Raw genomic sequence first — 26,265 nt, 5'->3', positions numbered from 1 at the left:
GGAGCAACTGGTGCGCCACTCGGAGACTGGATCGACACAATCTTTCTCGATAAATAGTTGTTAAGACCTCTTAAGTAATATAATACTAAGGCCTGGAGAAAGGAGAGCCAAGATCGACCTCGCGCATTAGCAAGATAGTGATAGGGTAAATTAGTTAGGTAGACGCAACATCGACGAGCCAAGATAATCAGGACAAGTGAAACAAGGAGAAAAACACAGGACATGGAAAAAACATCATCCCTTTTCATTGCATCTGAATTGATAGACAAGAAAGTATAGTTAGCATAAAAAACAACTATAAAACCAGTATAAACCACTGGTGAATATTGGTTTGATTTCGGACGCTTAGCTTCTTCACATAGCCTAGCTAGCACAAAAAAGCTTGTTTGAAGATTTTCAGTTAATTTCCAAGATTTCGCAAAATTTGTTTAATTTACCGTGTTCACCTTTATTCACTGATGTGGTACATGGCAAAGCATTTATTCATTCTGAGGTCGGTGAATAATTGTTTATTTAAGGGTATTGTTTATTTTAGGGTAATATAAAATCATATTTATAAAATAATAACATGAAGGTGTTGTTGTTGTCTTTAATTTGTTGTTGTTGTCTTTTTCCACACGCGTGACACGCGTGGAAAGCGCGCGCGGATGAATGCTGTGAGACTTTGGAAGTGCAACACGCGCCCCTCGCCACAATGTTTGTTTCCTTTGAGAGTCAAACCTCAATCGTCTGTTGTTTGAAAACATAAAACACTAAATTTACTCCTGAATGCACAAACAAAGGCCAAACAGACATTGTGGACTGTAGTGCGGGTTGCATTCCAGCGTCAGACAGCATAGCCTCGCTTCGGCTCCGGTGAACGTTTCGGTTCGTTTGCTTTCGGGACGCTTCGAACTATAATCGGCTTTCGGCTTTAACGGAGAATCTACGACAAAGGCCTGGTATCGCGTTTTTCTCGATAGCAGGCCAATGCGAACCCCAAATAAATGTCCGAGAAGCCCTGTGTGTTCCACGAGCAGTGTCAAGTTTTACAGACACAGGAACATTCTTGGTTTCTCTGGGCAATTTTTTTTTTCAAATAGGAGCGCTCCCCACCATGGATTACTTTAGGTCCTGTGGAATAATCTAAGGTAATGAACTAAGAAGTATTGTTATATTATTTTTAGCATAGTAGGGACTAACGTTTATAACAAGTGTTTTAATTTTGAATTTGCTGTTGTTGATATTAGTTTCCATACAGAATACATTGAGATAAATCCATGTAGAAGGTTTATACTTAAGATCTTGTTGTCTGTCGGGGCTCATTTTCGGGAGCAGAAACGACCAGCATGAAACAAGAATTAGAAAATAAATATTACGCTTCAGTTAACAGTGTGTTTTGTCGTTTTTTTGCGAGTTTCTCTTTTCTGTATAAATAATTGTTTCTGACACTAAAGCATTTTTTTTTTTTTGGGGGGGGGGGGAGGAGGTGAACGCTCACCGCCGCTTCAAAGCTATGGGGGTGGGAAGGGATTGTGTTTATATTGCAATCTTAAACTTGTCCACTTTCGGGGACGTCTTCGTTGCTCTAAAATCGTATCTGCTGAACGCTTTCCGGTATTAAAAATGGTAAGTTGTACAACTTACACAACTTACATACATCCGAATATGAGTACTTGCGAAGTGATTAATCGTCCATTTTCGGGGACGTAACGAATTTCAGTTCAGCCTCCGGTTTATAAATATATTGTAAGAACTGAATATCTGTATGTCATTCCTGGTGCGCTCAACTTGAAAATTAAAAATAAATTTGCACAAAAAAACTTGCTTGGTCGTTATTTTGTGTTTTTTTTTCTGAATACTGTAAAATGCTTTCTGCTTTTCGTTTTCAGGTTGGTTCCGTTCTCCAAGCGTCCATTTTCGGGGACACAAATCATGATATTTAATTTCAACAAATTTTTTTTCAAGCAACTCAGATGGCAACGTATGGCAGTCCATTTTAAGGGTTGACTTGATCGAGCCGTTAATTTCGTCATCGTGGAGTTATCTCAGGCCGGGTTCAAAGTACGCCAGTTCTCGGCGGCGTAAAACGTATTTTATTTGCGGGTACAACGAATTCTCACGAGCTGGTTTTTCGTTTGGTGCTGCTTTGGCTAAACTGAAACTTTTTCCAGCGTTTAGGTTGTCCATTTTCGTGGATGACTCGGACGAGTTTGTCAACTCCCGCGCAGTTCTAGTGGATTCTAGCTACGTCCATTTTCGTCGGCGTAAAAAGGAGTACCGTACAAAATATGTCAATTTTCGGTGACAAACGAATTCTTACAAGCTGGTTTTTTCGTTTTGTTTTGCTTTAGCTCAACTGAAACAGACAACGAAAAGACAACGTTCACGGTCAGTTAACACGAAGCACTTAATCCAGATTGGATCTGAACGACACCATGCCATTAAAGACTGAGGTAAGTTGCTAGCTACACATCTTTAGGTTTATGCAAGGTTAACTCGCATTTTTATTCCGTTTTCGGTTTGAAGCACAGGTAGATAAACCACGTGCGATCATCTCTACCTGGCTGTTCAGCACTCAACACAATGTTCCTTTTTTTATTAGTAAAGGAGACTTAGTAAGTATTTCTCTGTAAATTTAACTCCTTATTGTATCCAAGAACTTTTTTCAGTGTTTAGGTCGTCCATTTTCGGGGATGACTTCGGACGAGTTTGTCAACTCCCGCGTTCTGGTGGATTCTAGCTACGCCCATTTTCGTCGGCGTAAAACGGAGTACCGTACAAAATATGTCAATTTTCGGTGATAAACGCATTCTCGCAAGCTGGTTTTTCGTTTGACGTTGCTTTAGCCAAGGAAACAACGAATTCTTACATGTAAGCTGGTTTTCCGTCTGAGGCTGCTTTAGCTAAACTGAAACTTCTTCCAGTGTTTAGGTCGTCCATTTTCGTGGATGACTCGGACGGTTTGTCCACTCCCGCGTTCTGGTGGATTCTAGCTACGCCCATTTTCGTCAGCGTTAAACGGAGTACCGTACAAAATATGTCAATTTTCGGTGACAAACGCATTCTCGCAAGCTGTTTTTCGTTTGACATTACTTTAGCCAAGGAAACAACGAATTCTCACATGCAAGCCGGTTTTCCGTTTGAGGCGGCTTTAGCTAAACTGAAACTTCTTCCATGTCCATTTTCGTGGATTACTCGGACGAGTTTGTCAACTGCCGCGTTCTGGTGGATTCTAGCTACGTCCATTTTCGTCGGCGTAAAACGGAGTGCCGTACAAAATATGTCAACTTTCGGTGACAAGCAAGTTTTTTCGTTTGACGCTGGTTTAGCTAAATGGAAACAACAAAAAGATAATGTTTACCGTCAGTTAATACGAGGCACTTTCTCCAGATTGGACCTTGCGACACCCCTCTAAGGTATGTGCAGTACTATCACATAAAGTGTCGACTATCGCGCGCGCAGTTTCTCTCTTCACAAAGGCTTGTTCCGCCGCCCTTTGTATCTGCTCGCGCTCCTTTCTGTTCGATTCTTCGCGATTCTCTTCGGCGCGCGCTCTGGCTTCTGAAACCCTGATATCATTTACGTAGTCTATTTTCAAGGCGGTTGCCTGGACGAACAGGTCTTGAAGTTCGGTGATCCAGCTGTTGTGGCTTCTGCCTCTTCATCTGTGAGATGCATTACGTAAATGTCGTGCTTACCTTCTAGAATGGCCCACGCCTCGGTAAGCTGAGCGTAGTTGAGTTCTACGACTTCGATACCTCTTCTGTCAGCGATCGACTTCAGAAGTTCGTTCCGTTTGCGTGTGAATCGTGCTTTCGCCGATCGTCTGATACTCTTGGCTTCTTCTGCCGTCCTGGTCCGGGCGATGAAGTATGCGGGTTTCGAATGTTTCCTCTGCCGCAGATAAAGTGACCAGCCAAAGTTTTCAAAGGACTCTCTGTTTATTCATCAGTGTCGGTAACACAAAGTCTTTCGAAACCTGACAGTAACAATAGTTAGATGGTTAATGATTAGCTTACAAGTATTCAATACCTTCACAAAGATAGTTACCCGATGGCTTCACTACGAGCTTTAACGGCAGGGAAAGCGCCTGAGCCGGCGTTTGATCTTTCCGTTTGGATCTTAATTAACGACTATGACGTAAGCGAGTTAATTAGTGATTATGATGTTAATAAATGCACTTAATTTCGTTCACCGACGAAACACTTTCGACACTCAAGTGAAAACCGCTCTATTGAGAGTTTAGTCTTTCTCTGAAGAGTTTCTCGTATCTGCATATCAGTGCGTCCTTTGATGTACAACAGGAAAGAAGTCAGATGCTCTGACTGGCAGCAAACCGGTCTCAAGGCAAGCGAAAGGGAGCGACTTGAGTCATGTTTTTATTGTTATTAACTCGTCTCGAAGTTAAGTCTTTACAGGTTTCTTTAGCGTTGCCTCCATGAAGCCAAGACGAAAAAAGCAGTTAAGCCATTGACAGCTGTTAAGCGTGGAGCTTTCCTCAGTGATGCTCGATTGTGAGTACAGTTTGAATTCAGATCTAGAGATTAGCACTTTTCTAAACAAGCCAGAAAATTTTAGAAAACACAGGAACTGTAGGATACTGAAGCTATTAGTATAAAGATTGTATAGAGATTAAGCCAATTAATTTAAATTCCCTCTTTTTCTATGACATCGTTACTGCACAGTTGTATACCTGAGTATCTGCGACATCTTAGTAATTTCTTACAAGGTATTTTTGCTATGTCTACTAATGCATCCATAAAGTTTTCTACAAACCCAGGTTACCACATTTGACATCCTGCCCATTACAGTACAACAGGAACTCTTGGACAATCATCTGTTTACCCAGTCAAGTTACCAGTGTTTTGATTGGTCATGACCACATCGAGCAGTCCGGCTTGAGTCTGTGACGACCTCGTATTTGTCCATAGCTTCTTCAGATCTACACCAAGAGTGTTGGACGAGGAGCCTTCGTGCATGGACACTGTACCTTGGTCTCGTCAAAAAACCATCAAAGAAACAATATCAGATTTGACCTTTTTTTTCAAACCCACATATACCGTTTCATAGGATTAAATATGTGTCTGTGCAGGGGCAGTGAATCATTGCAAGAATCATTACAGGCCTAGAGTCATAATCTCTCAGGGGAGATCCTGAGGGTTCTTGTACAAGGCCCTTGAATCTTTTGAAATGTAAGAAGAAAACATTCTTTGATCAGTCTTATATTCATGTCATTCTTGCCATTCCCGTATATTCAAAAAGCCCCAATTTTAACCACATTTTCCCATATTTCAACCTTAAATCTCGTTCTATCTCTCCTCCCTGGCAGCATATCTTATATGTACATGTGCCCTTACTATATGAAGAATATGTTTTTGCAATATATCTCTTAACTTGTGCAGTTGGGTAGTACACTTTATATCTTGCAGCTTCGTACGTAATCAGCCCGCATCATTCCAACTATATCTCCAATGCAGTTTATGACATCTCAACAGATACACTGTTTGGACATTTAGCTAAGAACTCATGCAGATTTACACCAGAATGGAACAATACCAATTTTTGATCAGACGACCATCGGCTCAGCTATTCAGCGCGGTAATAACGTCCTCTGAGGACCATCTTTCCCGCCACAAGACAGACATGCCGATTCTTCCTGTTGCTTCAGTATCCAACATCCTACAGACTACGGACTCTGCGGATCATCCCCCCAGTCACCAGAAAACCATGCTGATTCTTTCTTCAGCGAGCCGCGATATCCTGCAAACTACTTCAGGCTCTACGGATGATTGTCTCCGCCACCAGGCAGTGCAGATTCTTCTTACTGCCACGGAATCTGAGGATGATTTTCCTTCCATCAAATAGGCCTGCGATTCTACTATTTCAGTAGTCCTAAATCGTTCAGACTACGGGTTCTGACGATTATCTTTCCCGCCACCTTTAGAGGCCAGCTGATGCTTCCAGCTGCTTCAGTGAGCTATATCTTGCAAACATCAGGCTCTCAGATAATCCTCTCCGCCACCAGACAGTGTCGATTCTTCCTGCTGCCTCGGAATCTGAGAAAAATTTCCCTTCTACCAGACATGCCTGCCGATTCTACTATTTCAGCAATCCTACATCGTTCAGACTACGGGCTCTGACGATTATCTTTCCCGCCATCATAGAGGCCAGCTGATGCTTCCTGCTTCTCTGCATCTCGGAAACAAGACCTTGTGGTTAAGAGAGGTTAGTTTGTTGCTGTGTGTATTTTTATAAGCAATATTTGGCTTTTAAAGTATGTTACTAGAGTGTCTCTAAAAACAATTCCTTTTAATACCTTTATTTTCAGCAATGAAACGGCGTGCCAAGTCAAAAATGATATCTTTGCCACTTAAGGGTGTTCAGCGTGACCACGGCTTCATCACAAGTGGGCGGGCGGCGCAGTGATCCTGACTAACAACATCAATCCAGTCCAGTCAGTCAGCCGTCTTCTGAGAACTACTCCAGAACAGCGGATCTGCCATGGACCTATCCAGCCTACAACTACGTCTCTCAAGACTAATGCATTTTCATTGAGCTACACAGCCAGTTACTCTACTTCTGCACACAGGAACGACATAGAAAAGCAGTTAGCAGGACTCTTTTGGCCCATTGCAGCCTACCTTTAGACTCAGATTAGACCAGATACACTTCAGACTGATGGTTTTCCAACTATAACAGAACTGATGCTCAAGGACGTCAGGTGAACTGTCGGAAGTTGTTCGACCATCGATTCCAGTTATAAAAAGTTTGCTGCTGACAATAAACAACGTTTGCAAAAGATCATTTAAAAAGAGCCGTTTCCCCTGATGTCAGGGTGGCCATATTGACGTTTCCAAAGGTGAGATTTTCATTCTTCTTTGATTAATGAGTTCTGACTGGCTGTTCAACGGAAACATTTTGAATAGTGATTTTGGAGACACCAGTATGGCCACCATAAAAACACTCTTTTGGCTTAGTCGATGAACACTTTTTATGGAAATAGGGATAGTGAATGGTCAAGGAACGTTGCGAGAATTTGGAACTACACCTCGAAAACACTTCTATTTGAGAGAATATAGTTTACGCGTTTTATGTTTGTTTGTTTTTTGAGCATTTAATATTCAGTAAGGAGAAATAACTCTTGATCAATCTAGTAAGGATTCAGGACAAGATTCCATTCTAGCAGGCCCATTCATGGCTTCTACAAATGGTATTTGTTAATCAAGAGTGATTTTAGAGCAGTTTTCAATTGAGTGTCGTAAAACCAAAACCAAAGTAATCACACTAGCCAATCACAAAGAACACAGACAATCCAGTAAACCAATCGAAACTCGAAGCAACTACATGTAGCCAGCACAAATCGCGAGAAAACGTGCGCGAGCGAGTCATGATTGGTTTTGGTTTTACTTCTGATTGGCTGAGAAAGTGGCGCGAGGGTTTTAAACCAATCACAAAGCGTAGTAATGCAAAACCAATGTAAACGCGAATTACTTTCAACACTCAAGTGAAAACTGCTTTACTTAAGCGATGAAATAGGTTCTTGAGTGCCAGTGGTAATAGTAACGTTAAATTACTTGACTCTTTATTTACGCAATCTGTTTGGATCAAATAGTTGATACTTCCCTTTAATTTACATTTTGCTTCACGGTCTAGTATAATAAGCTCGGTGAAAAGCTACTCGAAAGAAAGCGAATGACATTTATTTCAAATTATGTGAAACCATGTTCCTAAAAAAACCGTGTATTCCAAATAATTAATTCAGTAGGGCTTGCAAATTATTTGAAACCATATATTCTAAAACTATAGATTCATGATTTAAACAATTTTCCCCTTAAACTGTGGTATGTCATTATATATAACTTTCACATAATTTATATCATATGATTAATTACATCATATAATTTGTATATCATAATTCGTTTATCATACAATGTATTATATGATATGAGATAATGAATTTTATGATAATTTTTGTTTTACCATACAATTCATTGTATGATAAAATGAATTGTATGATATTAATCGATATATCATACTATTAGTGTATGATACATCGAAATGTACATAATATGAACGAATCATGATAAAACGAATTATACGATATAATTAATTAGCAAGGAAGAAAGACTTCCTTCGTCAGCTTAACAATAAATTAAACTGTTATCAATAGAGGCCCTAATAAAAATAAAAGTTAAAATAAATCACAAAAAATAACAGTATAGCTAAAATAAAAGTTAAAAAAAGATTAAAATATAAAAATACTAAGAATTATACTCAAATTAAATCTGAACAATTAAATATATAACATAATTAATTAAATGAAAGAAATAGTTTCATAAAATAATGCATCTTTTTACATTTGATATAATGACATTGCATACTTTGGGCGAACGTTAAATTGTTTAAATCACGAATCTAAATTTCAAATACATGGCTTCGATAATTTGTAAGTCCTACTGTATTTTTTGAAATAGATATTTTTGACGAATATGGTTTCACAAAATTGAAGGTTTGTTTTTTTAGTGTACATGACACCCAATTGGTCTCTTAAGGACGCAATGTTATATATACGTAAACATGTATACAGCTATTTCAATTAACGTTGCCGGATCAAAGCTTAAAGACAAGACTGAAAGGCAGTATGGGTAGAAGAAGAGGGCAACTGCACGTGCTGAATACTAAAATATATAATGACATGATAAACGCAAATTTGCACGTTTTCTATTTCTTCAGACATGTGAAACAAGGTGGTTTTAGCTACACTGAATTTAAGAAGAATTTTCAAAACTCAGAACCAAGTGACAGTGAAGGTAAAGCTACAGAAAGTCCTCCTGAGAGGAAAAAACAAACTCGTGAATTCTCCACGTGCGATGATGCTTAATGAAGCTTATATGCAAATTTGTAGTGAATACCCAGAACGCCATACGGTCTTGCCTTTTAGCTTTTAGCTTTGACCGACAACGTTTATTGAAATAGCTGTATACATAGAGATGGTATCAAAAATGGCAAATCAAGGGGGTATTGTCACGATATTTTAAGACATTTCTCTGATTACTTCCAAATTCAAGGAAACCTCAAAATAATAGTTGTGTCATGTAGGAAAACAACAAAGAAGTAATCAAAACGCCAGAGATAGTTTTGACTTACGACGATTAAGACGGATTACGACTGACAAACTTGAAAAAACTTGCCAGTTTTTTTCAAGATGAGTTGTCCGTGACTGGTCCATTCTCGTCACCAGAGGCCGCGATCCTTCTGGTCAGCACCAGGGATCCTTCCCTGAGTTTTAAATATTTAATAAGCCGCACCCTTTTAAGTCGGGGGAATAAGTGCCAGGTTTGGTAAATCTTCTTTGAAGCACTCGAAGAATGTCCGAATTATTTCATCCAATCAAAAACTAGCGCGAGCGCTCACGAGTACTCTGAAAGCTGTCGCGCGTACAAATACGTCATGTTACTTAGCAACCTCTGGGACGAAAACCGCGGGCTCAGTCACTTCTGGGAGAAGTGAAGTCGCCATCAACTGGCGCTTGTTCCCTCGACTGTTTTGCCTATTTGTTTTACAGTCGTGCCAAGAGAAGCGTACCCCCCTAGAGTACATTAATGAATTGATTATTTGAAATTTGAATCCGTTAGTCAATTTCAATAATGCATTCATCTTATTAATAATATAAGGACGGATCAATGCTCGAATCAAAATTTGGTTTCTAATCGCAGTCCCCTGATTTGAAGTAAAGTAAAAACACGTCCATGTTCAAAGTTTGAAGGGGTGTCAGGCAACGTTTCGCACGAGCGATCATCAAAGTGAACTGCCGATAAATAAATTTTATGCCGCGGCCAAAACTCTTTAAAATGTTTTTAGCTGGCGAAGATTGAACCCTTCTGCTGTTAAGTTATCAAAAAGGCTTTGCTTCGCAAAACCGTCGAAATAAAACACCATAAAAATAAAAGATACAAAAACTTTCATGCTCGCTAAAAACTTGGCGCGACGTGTCTGGCTCTTTGTATCTGTCGGCTTCGTATAAAATTTTCCGTAAAGATCTGTTAACCGTCCAGTTTCATCCACAGGCGGCCCAAGCTCTCTATCAGATTACCTTTGGACGTGACTCTTGCTTACGAGCGGTGTTGTGTTACAAAGATTCGATTTATAAGGGTTTGTATGGGAAACAACGGTTTTGCTTTAAAAGTAAAAAAAAATGTATATTTTGTGAATAAAGTTGACTTACCCTGATTCGTTGTTTCATTCTTTGTTGTCTGCCAGCTTTTCAGGTCGATCCAACGCGTTTTCGGCGAGTTATCGTTTTTTAGGTGTTCCACTGCTAAAATAAAGTGGAACACCTAAAAAACGATAACTCGCCGAAAACGCGTTGGATCGACCTGAAAAGCTGGCAGACAACAAAGAATGAAACAACGAATCAGGGTAAGTCAACTTTATTCACAAAATATACATTTTTTTTTACTTTTAAAGCAAAACCGTTGTTTCCCATACAAACCCTTATAAATCGAATCTTTGTAACACAACACCGCTCGTAAGCAAGAGTCACGTCCAAAGGTAATCTGATAGAGAGCTTGGGCCGCCTGTGTTTCATCCGGTTCACAAACGCAGAAGACTTGAATTTGAAGTTTAAGTTCCTCGAAATTCTAAAACATGATTTTTCCGCATAAAAAAGTTAAATTTTACCAAATTTCTGGCAGCATAAATTTTTTTATCGGCAGTTCATTTTGGTGATCGCTCGTGCGAAACGTTGTCTGACATCCCTTAAACAGACTGTAAGAAAAATTCAAGTCCTCTCCGGCGCCTTCCCTTTACTTCAAATCAGGCGACTGTGATCAGAAACCAAATTTTGATTCGAACATTGATCCGTCCTTATATTATGATTCCTTATATTATAATATTATGAATGCATTATTGAAATTGACTAACGGATTCAAGTTTCAAATAATCAATTCATTAATGTACTCTAGGGGGTACGCTTCTCTTGGCACGACTGTAAATAGCGAGGAAAGATGCATCATGCCGTATGTATTTCTGATCAGGAGTTAGAGTTAAAACGTGGGAGTTTTGGTGGGTTTGAACTTTCGAAGCTTTGCTCTGATACATTTTTTTTTCTTCTTTTTGTTTCAAACATTAAAAAGATAACACAAAAGAAAAATAATAACAATATTACAACACTATTTACAAGATACTACTTACAATACAAACGAAATGTAACGAATTAGTATGAAGAGCGATGGAAATCTTTCCCTAAACAGTATAAGGAAAGTATATAATACACATAGGAGAAGGCGAAGAAGTTGTTAGATGGCTGTTAACTGATATATGAATCATACGCGATGAAATAAAAATGTGTTTACTGAAGTTAAAGACTCTTTCATATTATTCTTTCTGAATTTATTTTGCGGCTTATTCGAGAAGTTTTAAGTTATCGTATATCTTTAGGCGTAGCATAGATGTGCTTATATTTTTCGCCCTTTGTCGCTAGTCGGTTAACCCCATTCAGACCCTCAAATGGTAGAATTATATTAAGACTGTTAAAAAGGAACCTGCAGAGGGCTGAAAAGTATCGGAATATGCAACAAGACATCGAGCCACAGCACCCCTAGAAAATTAGCCCTGAAAATACGTTATTTATAACGTGGCCGTACTGAGATAGGATCGTATGGTATGTTACCATGCAAGGTTGATGTTAACATGTTAACATGATGTTAACATGTTAACCTGTATGATGTTAACATGTTAACCTGATGTTAACATGATGTTAACATGTTAACCTGATGTTAACATGTTAACCTGATGTTAACATGATGTTAACATGTTAACCTGTATGATGTTAACATGTTAACCAGATGTTAACATGATGTTAACATGTTAACATCATGTTAACATGATGTTAACATGTTAACCTGATGTTAACATGTTAACCTGATGTTAACATGTTAACCTGTATGATGTTAACATGTTAACCAGATGTTAACATGATGTTAACATGTTAACCTGATGTTAACATGTTAACCTGTATGATGTTAACATGTTAACCAGATGTTAACATGATGTTAACATGTTAACCTGTATGATGTTAACATGTTAACATGATGTTAACATGTTAACCTGATGTTAACATGATGTTAACATGTTAACCTGATGTTAACATGATGTTAACATGTTAACCTGATGTTAACATGATGTTAACCTGATGTTAACATGTTAACATGATGTTAACATGATGTTAACATGTTAACATGATGTTAACATGATGTTAACATGTTAACCTGATGTTAACATGATGTTAACATGTTAACATGATGTTAACATGTTAACCTGATGTTAACATGATGTTAACATGTTATCATGATGTTAACATGATGTTAACATGTTAACCTGATGTTAACATGATGTTAACATGTTAACCAGATGTTAACATGTTAACCAGATGTTAACATGATGTTAACATGTTAACCTGTATGATGTTAACATGTTAACCAGATGTTAACCAGATGTTAACATGTTAACCAGATGTTAACATGATGTTAACATGTTAACCTGATGTTAACATGATGTTAACATGTTAACATGATGTTAACATGATGTTAACATGTTAACATGATGTTAACATGATGTTAACATGTTAACCTGTATGATGTTAACATGTTAACCTGATGTTAACATGATGTTAACATGTTAACCTGTATGATGTTAACATGTTAACCTGATGTTAACATGTTAACCTGATGTTAACATGTTAACCTGACGTTAACATGATGTTAACCTGATGTTAACATGTTAACATCAGGTTAACATGTTAACATGTTTAACATGTTAACATCATGTTAACATCATGTTAACATGATGTTAACATCATGTTAACATCATGTTAACATGATGTTAACCTGATGTTAACATGTTAACATCATGTTAACATGTTAACATGTTTAACATGTTAACATCATGTTAACATCATGTTAACATGATGTTAACATGTTAACATCAGGTTAACATGTTAACATGTTAACATCAGGTTAACATGTCAACATCATGTTAACATGTTAACAAGATGTTAACAGGTTATCATCTTGTTAACATGACGTCATCAGGCTAACATGTTAACCTGATGTTAACATGTTAGCCTGATGACGTCATGTTAACATGATGACATCATGTTAACATGTTAACATGATGTTAACATGTTTGCCTGATGACGGATAACATGTTAACATCATGTTAACATGTTAACATCTTGTTAACATGATGTCATCATGTTAACATGACGTCATCAGGCTATCATGTTAACCTGATGTTAACGGGCAACCCTAAAACACGGAATCCGGAATCCGGAATCGGAACCGGAAACCGGAATCCGGAAACCGCAATGTTTTAAACACTTGAAGAAAAAAACTTCTGTTGTTTTTCTCGTCGTCCTTAACTTAACGCGAAAACGATTTTAAAAATGTGGCAGTGGATAACTCTATCCATTTAGACCAAATTAACAATATAAACGTATAACTCAAAAAGCACGCAGTCCACTGTATAGCCAGTATTAAAGTGATATGTCCACGGCACATATATCGGAACGCGATTCTTGTATATTTGACTATGCAAGGCCGTAACCAGACTTGGCCATAGACGAGGCAAGATCTCGCTAGGGGGCTCAGGGGGCATGCACTCCAAAAAAGTTTGAAATCTAGAAGCTCTGAAACCCTTAAAGAGACATTTTTCATGAGGTATTTCTTGAGAAAAATCAATCTTGTTTAACTGGGGATTATTTTCCCAACAAAACATGTTTTGGGTAAAAAGTTTGGGTAAAAATCTAGACGAGGCAAGTGCCTCGTCTTGCCTCTTGCTACTCCGCAGTAGTTACGGCCCTGCTATGAGGTGTCCACCATAGCAACAGGCCATTATTAGAACAATAAAGTCAGTTCGTTAAACATTTGCGTGGACTGGTGGATCGCGTGCCTGAAGCTGCATGGTTTTTAACAGGGCGCCCCTTTCAACATGTGGTCGGGCAAATCGCCTAGCAACTCTAGCGTTTCTAGCCAAGAGGAAAATGAAGTAAGTCATTCGTATAGCTTATTTTAATGCGATAGGTGACATCAATATTTGGTGGTGATTTGCAACACTGATACTTTTTTGGCGGTCAAAAACATTTTGTGTGTAACGAAATAATCTCGTTCAATGTGAGACGGCTGTATGCTATTTTTCTGCTGTTTAAGAAATTATAAAAGCAATACAGAGCGCTCTTGATCCCAGATGCATGATTTAATGGTATTTTGCAGATTGTTAGCTGAAATAAATCACTTTTAAGAGGCTCTCAAGTAATAAATCTCATTTCGGTAATGTAAGAGGAAACGCGTTATTTCAGTTCGTGATCAAAAAATAACCACCCGTGAGAACAGAAAGTTGAAATTGGTTCGTTGATAAGAGATGCATCATAAATTCTAGATGTTTATTATATTTTTCTGTGCTCAGATGTAATGGCTCTTTAATTTACGAGACCGTGCACTAAATGAGACCTTGATTGCTCTCCCAGTACGCACTTAGTTGCCATTCTATAACGACAGCCCTCTAGCTGCTCTAGCTAGCTAGAATTTCGGTCAACAGAGAATTCTTTGTCAAAAATTAAGACCTAGAATTCACATTGATTTTATTGGGTACATGTACTTTATTTTTATCAGGAACCAACTATGCAACGTAATAGTTCGGATTTAAAGAACTTGCTTTCTCCGGTCTTTCCGATTTTGTTTTCCAGATTCCGGATTCCGGTTTCCGGTTTCCGGATTGCCGGATTCCATGTTTTAGGGTTGCCCTTGGCCTACGTGGCTGAGCTAACTGTTATCAATCTATACCGATGCAACTTTAACCAAATGTTAAGGCAAAATGTAATGACCTAAGTTATAAAAGTTCGTTGAATGTATTTTCAATTAATGATAAGATTATACTACTAATAAGTGTCGTAAACTAAATAAGCTATCGCAGCTATGTTTTAAACATGATGTTAACATCAGGTTAACATGTTAACCCAGGGCCCGCGCAGCAAATTTTAGAGTGGGGGGCTAAAGACGGACTCGCGTGAGCGCGAATTTAGCGGGGGGGGGGGGGGGGGAGGGGGTATATACTGTTAATTCCTCTAAAATGGCGAGAAATGCATTTATAAATAGCAAACTAAATTTTATTTCCATAAAGCAACGTTGCTCAAAAAAACCTGCGATGTGACCGTTATTGCTCACCAATCTGTGAAACTTTTCGCTGATTGAGATAAAACCAGGACACGTAAAAAGAGGAGCAATAATTTTATGCTCGTTGTTAAAAGATCAAGGTCGGAACTCTTATTATCGTACCTCTATCAACTGGACGCGACAATCGACTGAACAATTTGTTTGGAAATCGCCTTATAAACTTAACCCAGTCATCAATTCGGATCGAAATTAACCAATTATGTTTTCCTGAGAGGTCCGTTTGCACAAAGAAGCCATTAAAAAGACATTAACCAGTACTAGCACAAAGCTTAAACTAAAAAATCATTTGATAGTTATAGCAACTTATAACTAATTTATGACAATGTTTGTTGTTAACTTATCTGCGCGTCTACTTTGCCAGTATAAACTTTTGTTTATTACGACCGAACTTACGATTTTTTTGCTTCGTTTATTTTATTTTACGATTATTTTATTTTATTTATTTATTTTTGCACAAAAGTGGGGGGGGGGGGGGGGCTAGCCCCTCCCTCTGCGCGGTCCCTGTAACCTGATGTTAACATGTTAACATGATGTTAACATCAGGTTAACATGTTAATATGATGTTAACATGTTAAGCTGATGTTAACATCATGTTAACATTTACCTTCTCGTTAGCACTTGGTCTAAACGGACACTCGTGCCCTATTTGTCAGCCAATTTTAATATGAAAAGATAGATACGTTGAAACTAGGGTACTTGAGATTGACATAACCAAATACTAACTTCACGCGCTTGAGCTCGCTAGCATTTTATAGTTTATGACACATTTTGTCGACGGTCAAATGCCTGACCGAGCTTCTGTTCAATCAAATTCCCCACTATCTGGGCCTCAGTAGCGGCCAAATGCCCGGGGGTTGCCCGGGGGGGGATGATCTCGCTTGGAATTGACTGATACAACCGGGCTGATACATTATTCAATGACTGCAAATAGGTATCGCGTTTTCCTGCAATCCCGCACCTAAGCTTGAAGGGAATCAGACCTTTCTTTACTAAGCAAGTTTTTCGGTGCTCGAAGGCCGGTATCTACCAGCACTATCAAAAGGATTGAAAGTAAGTTGAAATTACTTACAAAATTACTCTTTAAAGCTGCCAGCACACGAGGTGACATGTCGCAAGAACATCTCGCTGAGCAACAAGTGGCAGCGACTCGACCGCAGTCAAACGACAGAAAATTGTAAAAACCAAGAAAAGTACTTCAAAGATAAGATTCTAATTTTCTAAGTTCGCAGTTTGATACATTGTGGGTATCCTGACGGTTTACAAAGTTTTTTGGAGCTTAACTTAAACAGTTCTGCATGTTTGAAAACAAGGAAATGCCGCCATTTGTCAAAGCACTTCGGTTCGGATGTGGAGCGTTTATTCAAGGAAATGGAAATATATTTACACCCAGGAACTTTTTTATCTATCCTTGCTCATACTTCCACTTCGATATGAGCGAAATTTCCCGAAATAGAAAGAAAAATTGTCTGGGACGTTTAACCACGGTCAAAGCAGCGACAAAATCGTGTGCTGTTTACACTGAGGAGACATGTAGCGGAGACATGATCGCCCGTGTGCAAACACCTTAATATTGATATAGATCATGCTCAGCGGGTCAAGAGAACGTTCTTTATAAATGCTAACTCAAAGTGGCGAAAGTGCTTCCTTCAACTGAGAAAAATATATCTGTAATAATTGAGAATTGGACGTTTTTCATTTAGATATATATACGAGTACGAGATTCAGTACGAGTCCGAGGTTTCAAACCGAATTTATTTATGTGCCTGCTATAATCACTTATTACACCAATCTTATCCCTAACGTTTATTTATGCGACAGTCAGCAACAGGAATACAATTTTCTCGAAATTCCAAAGTCGTACTGGTATTAGATCTCGTACTTGTAGTCAAATCTAAAGCTCGCTTACTGATAAATGTTGACTGAACTCACAAAGCAATATCTATTTGCCGTTCACGGCCATTATATGCATTTTGCAAGACTGATATCAGTTGTTTTGACAACGGCAACGACAATCATTTTCACGTCGTCTGCGCGGTTGGGAAATCAATGTATAAAAACATATAGGCAAAACCATATGTACAAACTTCATATCAGTGAGTTAAGTCTGGCCTACAGAGCGTGACGGGCGGTTATGTTAATCTTCATCTTTGCTACATAAAAAGCAAATTAAACAAATGCAAACAAAAGATACAAAGAAAATTATCAGACCGTTAATATTTTCTATATGATATTATTACTAATTGTAGATGTTGCATGCAAACTTTTTGTTTTAATTTATGCACCTCTGCAAACATTTTTTGAAATGCAAACTACTTTTTTATGTGTTTAGACCTTATGCAAAAATGGTTGTCATTTATATTCATTTCTGTTGTCTGTTCAAGTTTCTTAAAACACTGATGGTAACACTTAAAAAATATATGGAATCATATGCTACAATACAAAGTTTGAGTGTTTTTGGTCGAAAGGCTGCAGATTTGTGACTCATTCAAATTTAAGAGATTTGTATGGAAAAACCCACTCTGGCCTGCCTAGCCTCGTTTTCATGTTTTTGGCCATATAAATGTCTCTGTAGCTTTTCATTATATAAAGGTATAGCCTTGAAACTTCATACACTGATTTACTTTGTCGATACTTTGACTTGATCTTTAGGTTAAAGTAATTTATTGTGTTGAAAAATTGTTCTTCTGGGAGCTGAAAATTAACGGCGGCCATATTTGCATATTTTGTCTTTTTGGGCCCTGCAAACAATTCTTTAAATATTTTTCATACCCCCTCCAGGAAAATAACGGTCCGTCCCTAAGTAAGCATACGTTGTTATTTAAATAGCTTGTAGTTACTACATGCGGTTATTGCCGAGTTGATTTTTTCAAGTCGGTCAGCTTTTTTTAAAATTCTTGAAAGATTGGTATGAGACATAGAAGAAAGAAAGAAGAAGAGGGAAGAATGTGAGGAAAAAAAGAGGAACAGTGCAAACTAAAACCAAAAAAAAACAACAGAAAATATGCAATTAACACACAAAAACTTATTCATATGGAAGGTAACATTGTACGCGTATTCTCTTTAAAGAATCTCAAGGGAACAATGGCATTGTACGACGCTAGTTATGACAAATACTTTGGCAAAAAGATAACCCAGCTAACAAACGAGACGACAGAAGATGAGATCAAACGTCTTTATAAAAACTGGGCAACCGAGTATGACAAGGTATGTTGCTTAATTGCAATAGAGCGATCTTCAGTTGAACGTCGTAAAACCGGTATACGCGTTACCACTCCGACCAAACACAAAAGACACAGACTGCCACAATCCAGTAAACCAATCACAATTCGAAGCACACAGACGTATGTACTCCTTAAGGTTGGTTCTCACATAATCGCCCCGATCGTTTCTATCGCCTCTGTCACTCCAAAAGTGCTCTTACGATCGCGGCGATTATATGAGAACACTTCACAGACGATCGGTAATGCCTGCGGCGATAGGGGCGATGGCGATCGCTTGGATCGCCCGTGTTCTATCCGGGCGACTGGTCGCAGACCAGGGCGATCGTGAACGATTTCATGAGAACTACTTTCACGCAGAGCGACGATCGAAGTGATCCGAACTGTCCCATGGTACATGGTCTTGCACAACCTAGTGCCGGCATAAAGACATTTGGGGTGAATAATCATCTCCTCCCCGAAATTTAAACAATCTTCCTTGTCTGGAATACTTTTCACAGCATTCTAGAGGCATTAGTTGCAGAAACTTTACGCTTATGAAGGATGAAGGTTTTTACCAACAAAAGTGAAAGGGACGCCTAGCTCGGCTCCCTTTCCTGAATCCGCACCCGTTGCTAGATAAAGGGGAAAGTACTGAAGGTTTTGCTCTTAACGATATTGCAACAATTTTTTTTTTGAAGATAAACACGATGTTGCAACAATGATTGAGTAGATAATTATAAACCCCTTCAGATATGCAGGCGGCTGGTATATTGGAGGATAACGCATCATGCTGAAAGATTGTCCGAAAAATGAACAATTGGCGGAGAAGCAAAGCTTCGAGGGCAACTGTAAAACTTTAAGGACAATCTTTCAGCCAAGGGCATTATCACCCAATAAACGAGCAAACCAAAAAAAGGTTTTTTATTTTATAACCCTCCGATAAATTTCGACAACGTTCACCGGTAAAAAGGAAAATAACCTACAGTTATAATCAAGGCGTAATTGCGGCTGAAATAAACTCAAGTTTGTTGCTTTACGTAATTTCTTTAACACTGTGATTTGATTACAAAGTTAGACCGGAAAAAGGGACTTTGTTCGTCTGTTTTGGGCGTGTCTATCAATTCGGACCGTGTATCCTTTCTGATACCGTCGTCCGATTTTGTCCCACGTGATGCGTTTTGTCCAATAAGCGCGCGCGGAAATTAATTGGTGGGTTATAATGACAGATGACAAGTGCCTACTATGTCTACTATACACAGTTATGTTGTTTGACTATTTTTGGCGAGTTATAGATGGTAAGAAGGTAGTGAGTTAAGGTCTTCACAGAGTTTGTGTAGAGCTTCCCCTTCCCTAGCTTCGATAGTGATCACTAATTCATCCATAGTTTTGTGCGACCACACAGAATTCCATTTCGGACAAATACTTTAACAATAATTGAAACGTGATGTGAAAGGTAGAGATGTCTCACTCCCTCGTTTTCACCTCCCCTGTCTCAGCCATATGGGTAGCCGTTGGGTTTATTCATGTAGTTGCTGTGATTTTTAGGACGTCCTGCATACAGCTGGGATCGCGTACCACAAGCCGCTGACCGCATCTCTTGATGCTGCCATCAAACATGTTTTTCAAGACAAAACGCAAAGTGAGATCAAGATTATTGATGCAGGGGCCGGAACAGGACTTGCTGGTGTGGAACTTTTCAAACTTGGCTACACGAATATTGACGCTCTTGATATTTCACAAGAAATGTTAAATGAAGCGAAAAAGAGGAATGTCTACAAGAAGCTAATCTGCACCTCACTGAATGAACAGCGGAATCAGGAGATAGAAACAGGAGAGTACGATGCGCTGATCAGTACGGGCACGCTTAGTGCGGCGCATGTGCGACCAGAGGCTCTTGACGAGATGATTAGGATGGTAAAGGCTGGTAAGGATAAGGAAGACATTCACCCGGTGGGGGGGGGGGGTATACGTGGGGGAAGACTCCCATATAGAAAGGACAGGGATGCAAATCTAAAGCAGTTTACAATACTTTTCCAGGGTCCTAAAATTTGGAATTCTCTACCAGAATCGATCACTGGTTCGAGTAGCTTCTCTTCTTTTAAGAAAAAAAATGATTACATTTCTAATAAAATGAGTCTGAAATTGGCCTAGCTGCACATTCACAGCGAAATTACAAACTTATTGCTAACCCGAGGTGGCCTCCCCCATAAGCCTTGTGGTTTCTTGGAGGTCTCCTCGCCCTATCTTTTAAGTTATTTTAATTTGTATTTGTAATTCTGAAGTGGCAAATAAATGATGATGATGATGATGACGATGATGATGATGATGATGATGATGATGATGATGATGATGATGATGATGATGATGATGATGATGATGATGAAAAATCCGAAATTTACACCCCTAAGCGAGACCACGAGTATCCCCGCTCCTTTCATATGCGAGTCCCCACCCCCCCGGGTTTTCTCGATGTTTTATATTAGTTGAACTTGTTTTCACATACTGCAGGTGGACTTTTGAGCTTTACACTGCGGATTCAGGATATGAAGGAATATGAAGAAAAGATGTTGGAGTTGGAGAAAACGGGAAGATGGCAGATTTTTTCCAATGAGAAGATACCATATTTCAACAACGATGATTTGCCTAAAGAGACCAACGGACTTATTTATAAAGTATTGAATAATTAATTAATTAGGGAGACAGCGTGGCCGAGTGGTTTAGGGTGCTGGTGTGTAAATCCGGAGGTTCAAGCACTTCACCCTGCCAGTATTCCCTGGATTTGTTGTTGGTTGTCCCGCGTTCAAATCTTCGTCACGCTTTGTATTATAGCCAGCTAATCTGCCTCCTGCCAGTTGGAATTTTTAATCATGTTATGTTCATTTAGAATATTTGTTTCCTCTGTTTCAGTGGCATGCCTGTATGCGTGACGTCAAAGAGCTCAGCCTGAAGTTGAGCGGGAAAATTTTGATTACTTCAAACTCCTTGTTTCTTTGTAGTGGCTTTTGTTTGTCAAAATGCCTGTTTGTGCAGCTCCATTTTGCTTAAACAGAGCTCCAAGAAATACAAAAAGAGGTTTTCCGTTTTCACCGTCTTTCGATATTTAAAGAACAATTGCTCAAAAGCGGACACAAATATTTGTGTGTTCCGGCGTTAAATCGGGGTCCGATCGAGTTCATTATCGAAGTGCAATTTTCTGCAACTTTTTCAGGTTGATCTATTATTACCTATCCTTCGAGACCCTCGATTTTTCTCGTCGTCCCGCTCGACAAATCTGTCTCTGGGTCTCCGAGGATGATCATGTTACCAATGTTGCAGTATTGCATACGGTACGTGCATGTTGCAATCAAGATTTGTGACAAACAGAACATAAACAACCAATAAGTCCATAAACGGCAATGTCGCCAATGTCCTTCGCGGTAATAAACGTCCTCCTCCACTGTTCGCGTCAGTCATGACGACATGAACGCGAACATTGCTGTTTCGTTTTGTTTACAGCATCCATCCTAGTTATTTTACGCCGGACGTTTCCTTGAACATTATAAAAAATTACCAAAGTAGCAGACCGTACCAGTTTGTCGTAGCAGTGCTACTGAAAAGAATATATTTAATTGTTTGCTTGACCACAAATAATCGCCGGGACCTCGATCAAACGCCCCCAGGGTTTATTTAAAAGTTAGCAGTTTTGACCCGGCGTTTAATCGAGAACCCGCGATTAATCGAGAAAATACGACGAAGTCAACAACAACAACAGAGAGTTTCTCTGGTTGATTAAAAATCCTCCCTGAAATAAAGTAAAAAAGTGAAATAGCATAATCGATATCGTAACATTGGTTGGTATTGCGTCTGCCTTTTTCTTTTTTTGTGGGTATTTTCACTCAGGAGACTGTATCTGTGATCTTCTTCGAAGCAGTCTTCCATATAGTTCTCGGAACACACAAATATTTATGTCCGCTTTGCCAGGAATTTCTCGTTTCTGCCCATTCTTATAATCCATTCGTGAGCATTTTTTCTTTTTGATATTGAAAGACGGTGAAAGGTTTTTTGTATCTCTTGGAGCTCTGTTTGAGAAACGTGCTAGAAACTTTTTTGAACTATTTCGTGTCGAATTAACTTTCAGTATCCTAGTAGCAAAACTTGATCTCCTAGACGAGTTCACAGTGTACAAGACGTAAAATGCATTTCACGAACGGGTCAGCTTGAATCACGAATCACTCTCCTCGAGATAAACAGATCGCGTGTCATACTATGGAAACTACGTCAATTCTTCGGTTTTTAGTCTGATTTGATCAACTCGAGTAAAACTTCACTTAGCAAGGAAAGGCAGTTGTGGTGGATAATAAGCTTTAAACATGTAAAAGATAATTTCGAATTCGGTGCAACTCAATTAATTAGCTAACAGCTCGTCTACATAACTTACAATTAAAATTGGTCGAAAAAAAAAACTACACTGCATGGGAAAATGTACGTAGTAAGGTAACATTTGCACACCCAAGAACCGAATATTTTATATTTTATTCTACTACATAAAATAAGAAGCTGAATTAATGTCGGTTCTTGGGTGTACAACGTATTGTTATGCGAATCAGTACAGATCTGTATCAAAAGTTAATGAATACTTATTAGCTGAGCAGGAGTTTGTATCAAAAGTTAATTCTATTGTTTGATTTGTATTGGGGTTTACAGTTGTGTACATGTGATCTGAATATGGTACTGGGATTGGTTTGAACCCTCATGAATAATTAATGAATTTAACAAAGTATATTAATACAATAATGTAATGCTCAACATCTCCAGCTCAAATTTTACAAACATTGCCAACAAGTTGGCTAACATTAACAAGGAAGGCGAAATGCAAATGCTATGCATGTACGAGGTTATTGTATCATCACTATCACCATTAACAGCATCACTTGTCCCTTGACTGTTCTGCTCGACGTGTTTTTGGTGATAATGGCCGTGAAAAGAAGACCAAGAATCCAGACTGAGCAACACTAACAACTTGGTGGCCTGTTTTAGCGGCAATTGATGTTTTAACTGGTCTATAGAACGCCAAGCTACGCTGGCTATAAGGGACGGACCATTATTTTTTTGGAGGGGGGGGGGGGGATGAAAAATATTGAAAAAAATTGTTTGCAGGACCTGGAAAGACAAAATTAATTGTTTGCAAACACTATATGTATAACAAAAAATAGTAAAAATTTCGAAAAAAAATGTTTGCAGAGATTGCATAAACTAAAAAGAAAGTTTGCAAAGGAAAATTTTTCATCCCCCCCCCCCCCCCTCCAAGAAAGTAATGGTCCGTCCCTAACTGGTCTCGAGCAGTGCATCCATCACTTATTCTGTGCAAAACATTCGAGTTACTCCGTCCGTACGACCGAATCTGATACGTTTTTATGCGTTTTTTTTTTCACACCTAGCACTCTTCTTGATCTCTACGAGCCGTGTCTGTTTGTTCTTCTATTTAACTGATGTTGGTAACTTGCAAGAGGCTTATAGCGAAATTAATATCCATCATCCTTACCTTGTCACAAAACCAAACATTAAGGTGACAGTGATCGCACTTTGGATCGTTGCTCTCTTATGTGGGGTATCCAGGGCAATAAACTAACCATTTTTAACTTCTTTACTGTTTTTAACTTTTATTATTTTTTTATTATTATGTTTGTACTTGATTTTATATGGTGAAACACTTCGCCACCAGAAGAAGAGTGGAAAAAATACACACTCTCTTTACTGTAAGAATATAACTGTTCGATTTTCCAAGAGCCTGGCGCCCAAGGCTCAAAACAGCCCGGGGCTAGTACAAGTCCCCAGCCCTCCCCCCAGGCTAGAAGGTTGTTACCCCAGGAGCCCAGCTGGCAGCTGCAACACCGGCAGGGTGCCATCTAGACAGGGAACCCTGGACCGGTGTCATTCAAAATATTTACAGACTACACAAGTGCATTCCAAGTTCACACAAAATTGCTCAAAGGGGCCGGAACCAAGCTAGGCCCAGTGGTCAAAAGTGACACCCTCCCCTCTCCCCAGCTTTTGACAGCTACCCGCCAGCTGGACACCAGCAGATAGCCCAGTGCCTGGACAATTGCGCAAGGTCCCCATACCATGGTTGAGCCCCCTCAAGTTAAGGTTGCTGGCTAAGCGAAAACCTGGCAGCCAGGTTTCTGCGAATTCTCTGAGATATCAGGCCCAGAAAGGCTCCAGGAAGCCAAATTCACTAGCCGGGGACCCAGACATGCAGCCAAAGTGCAACCCAGGAGTTGGGGGGCGCCAGTCGGTAGCTTTTGGGCCCCCAATAATTATTTTATAAGAATATCCAGGCTGAAATTTGCGAAATTTTAAGAATATTTTATGAATAGACCCAAAATGCTGATCAGTTTTTGAAAAGCTGTTGTTTTGTGAGTTGAAAATTTGTGAATACAATAAAATAATAGGTTTTAACTAAACCTTATGAAATTCCTCCTTTCTCTTAACGGCAAAATTAGTTAAATAGAGGATAATGCATGGTTGGGCGGAGATATGAAGTTTATCTTCGAGTGTTCAAATCGATAGCTCACGAGTGAGCCTAGCGAACGAGTGAGATATCGGTTTTGAACACGAGAAGATAAATTTCATATATCCAAGCAATCATGTATTATTCTGTTGTAAAGACCTACTAATTACGATGTTTTTGACGATTTTCCGAAGATTTCCGACCATTTTCCGAAGATTTCGGAAGATTTTCAAAATGTTGTCGGAAGGATATTCAGCCTGGGCCGGAAAAGCAATATTCTTATAGAACAAAGTGTAGCCAAAGAAAGCAAAACGCTTAAGACAACTATGTTTATAGTTGGTGCTGTTGCGCTGCATTTTCTACCAGTGGTTTTCGAATCCGCTAATCTACTGTTGGCGACAGAGTGAAATGAGAAAGTTTGCATTTAGATTAAAAAATGAAAAACTTAAGACTACAGTGACGGATCTAAGGGAGGGGTCCGGGCCCCCTCCTTATTTTTAGGCCAAACAGAGGGCCTTAGGGCCGTGAAAAATAATTTTTGAGAGCGCCACCCCCTCCCCCCCTTATTCCAGGGTCTGGATGATCAGGGCCCCCCCCTTTTCTGAAGGTCCGGATCCGCCACTGCAGTGTATACGAATAATTGTTTCTTGTCACTTCCCCCTCCGCGCCCTGTATACGGGTGAACCCAGGCACTAAATTCCAATTCAATCGGGAATCCGAGGGCCACAGGCTTTTCAGTTGCAACTTAAGACTGTTGCATGCAACCTTGTTGAATTTCTCTTGACAAGAATAAATAAATAAATTGACGTCATTTTACGAGGGCTGCACTTAATAGTCTTGCGACTAACAAACCTGTGACCCTCGGATTGCCGATCGAATTGGAACTTGGAAGTGTTGGTTTCTTGGGCCCGGGCAGGGGGAGGAAAACCGTAAAACCCGGAGAAAAACCATCGGAGCAAGGACGAGTAGAACTAACAACAAACTCAAGTTACTCAACCCACATATGACGTCGGGTCCGGAAATCAAACCCAGGACACATTGATGGAAGGAAAGCGCTCTTACCACTGCGCCATACCCGGACTGATCATGAAGTGGAAGACTCGGGCATACCGTATTTTCTCAAATAAACGCCCCGGCGTTTATTTCAAACTTGACTTCGTGAACCCGGCGTTTATTTGAAGCCGGCGTTTAATCGGGGCCCGGCGTTTATTTATAACGGACAGCAATTTTCTGCCAATTTTTCAGATTGATTTATTGTTACCGATCTTCGAGACCAAGGGGCATTTTGTCAAGGCAGGACAATTTTTCTCTTCGTTCTGCCCCGAAAAAGTGCCTCTGGGTATCCAAAGGTGATTATTTCCTA

The 26,265-nt window shown here is 39.3% G+C and overlaps 2 protein-coding genes across 3 annotated transcripts in view; both read left to right on the top strand.

Moving 5' to 3' along the window:
* LOC144660590 (P-selectin-like) overlaps nucleotides 1–26,265 on the top strand; it is a 179,468-nt gene that overhangs the window by 23,303 nt on the left and 129,900 nt on the right. The window lies entirely within an intron of this gene.
* On the top strand, nucleotides 15,961–21,326 carry LOC144660642 (methyltransferase-like protein 27). Its single transcript, XM_078521322.1, has 4 exons — nucleotides 15,961–16,262; nucleotides 18,279–18,416; nucleotides 19,958–20,336; nucleotides 20,921–21,326. Exons 2-4 carry the CDS (start codon nucleotides 18,294–18,296, stop codon nucleotides 21,097–21,099), a joined length of 681 nt encoding a protein of 226 aa, XP_078377448.1. The 5' UTR covers nucleotides 15,961–16,262; nucleotides 18,279–18,293; the 3' UTR covers nucleotides 21,100–21,326.

The sequence above is a fragment of the Oculina patagonica genome, chromosome 7 (genome assembly GCF_052425735.1).
Source record: "Oculina patagonica isolate OP01 chromosome 7, crgOcupat, whole genome shotgun sequence".
NCBI classification, from domain to species: Eukaryota; Metazoa; Cnidaria; class Anthozoa; order Scleractinia; family Oculinidae; genus Oculina; species Oculina patagonica.
The sequence above is the reverse complement of the archived record's forward strand: the minus strand, read 5'-3'. Positions and strand labels throughout refer to the sequence as shown.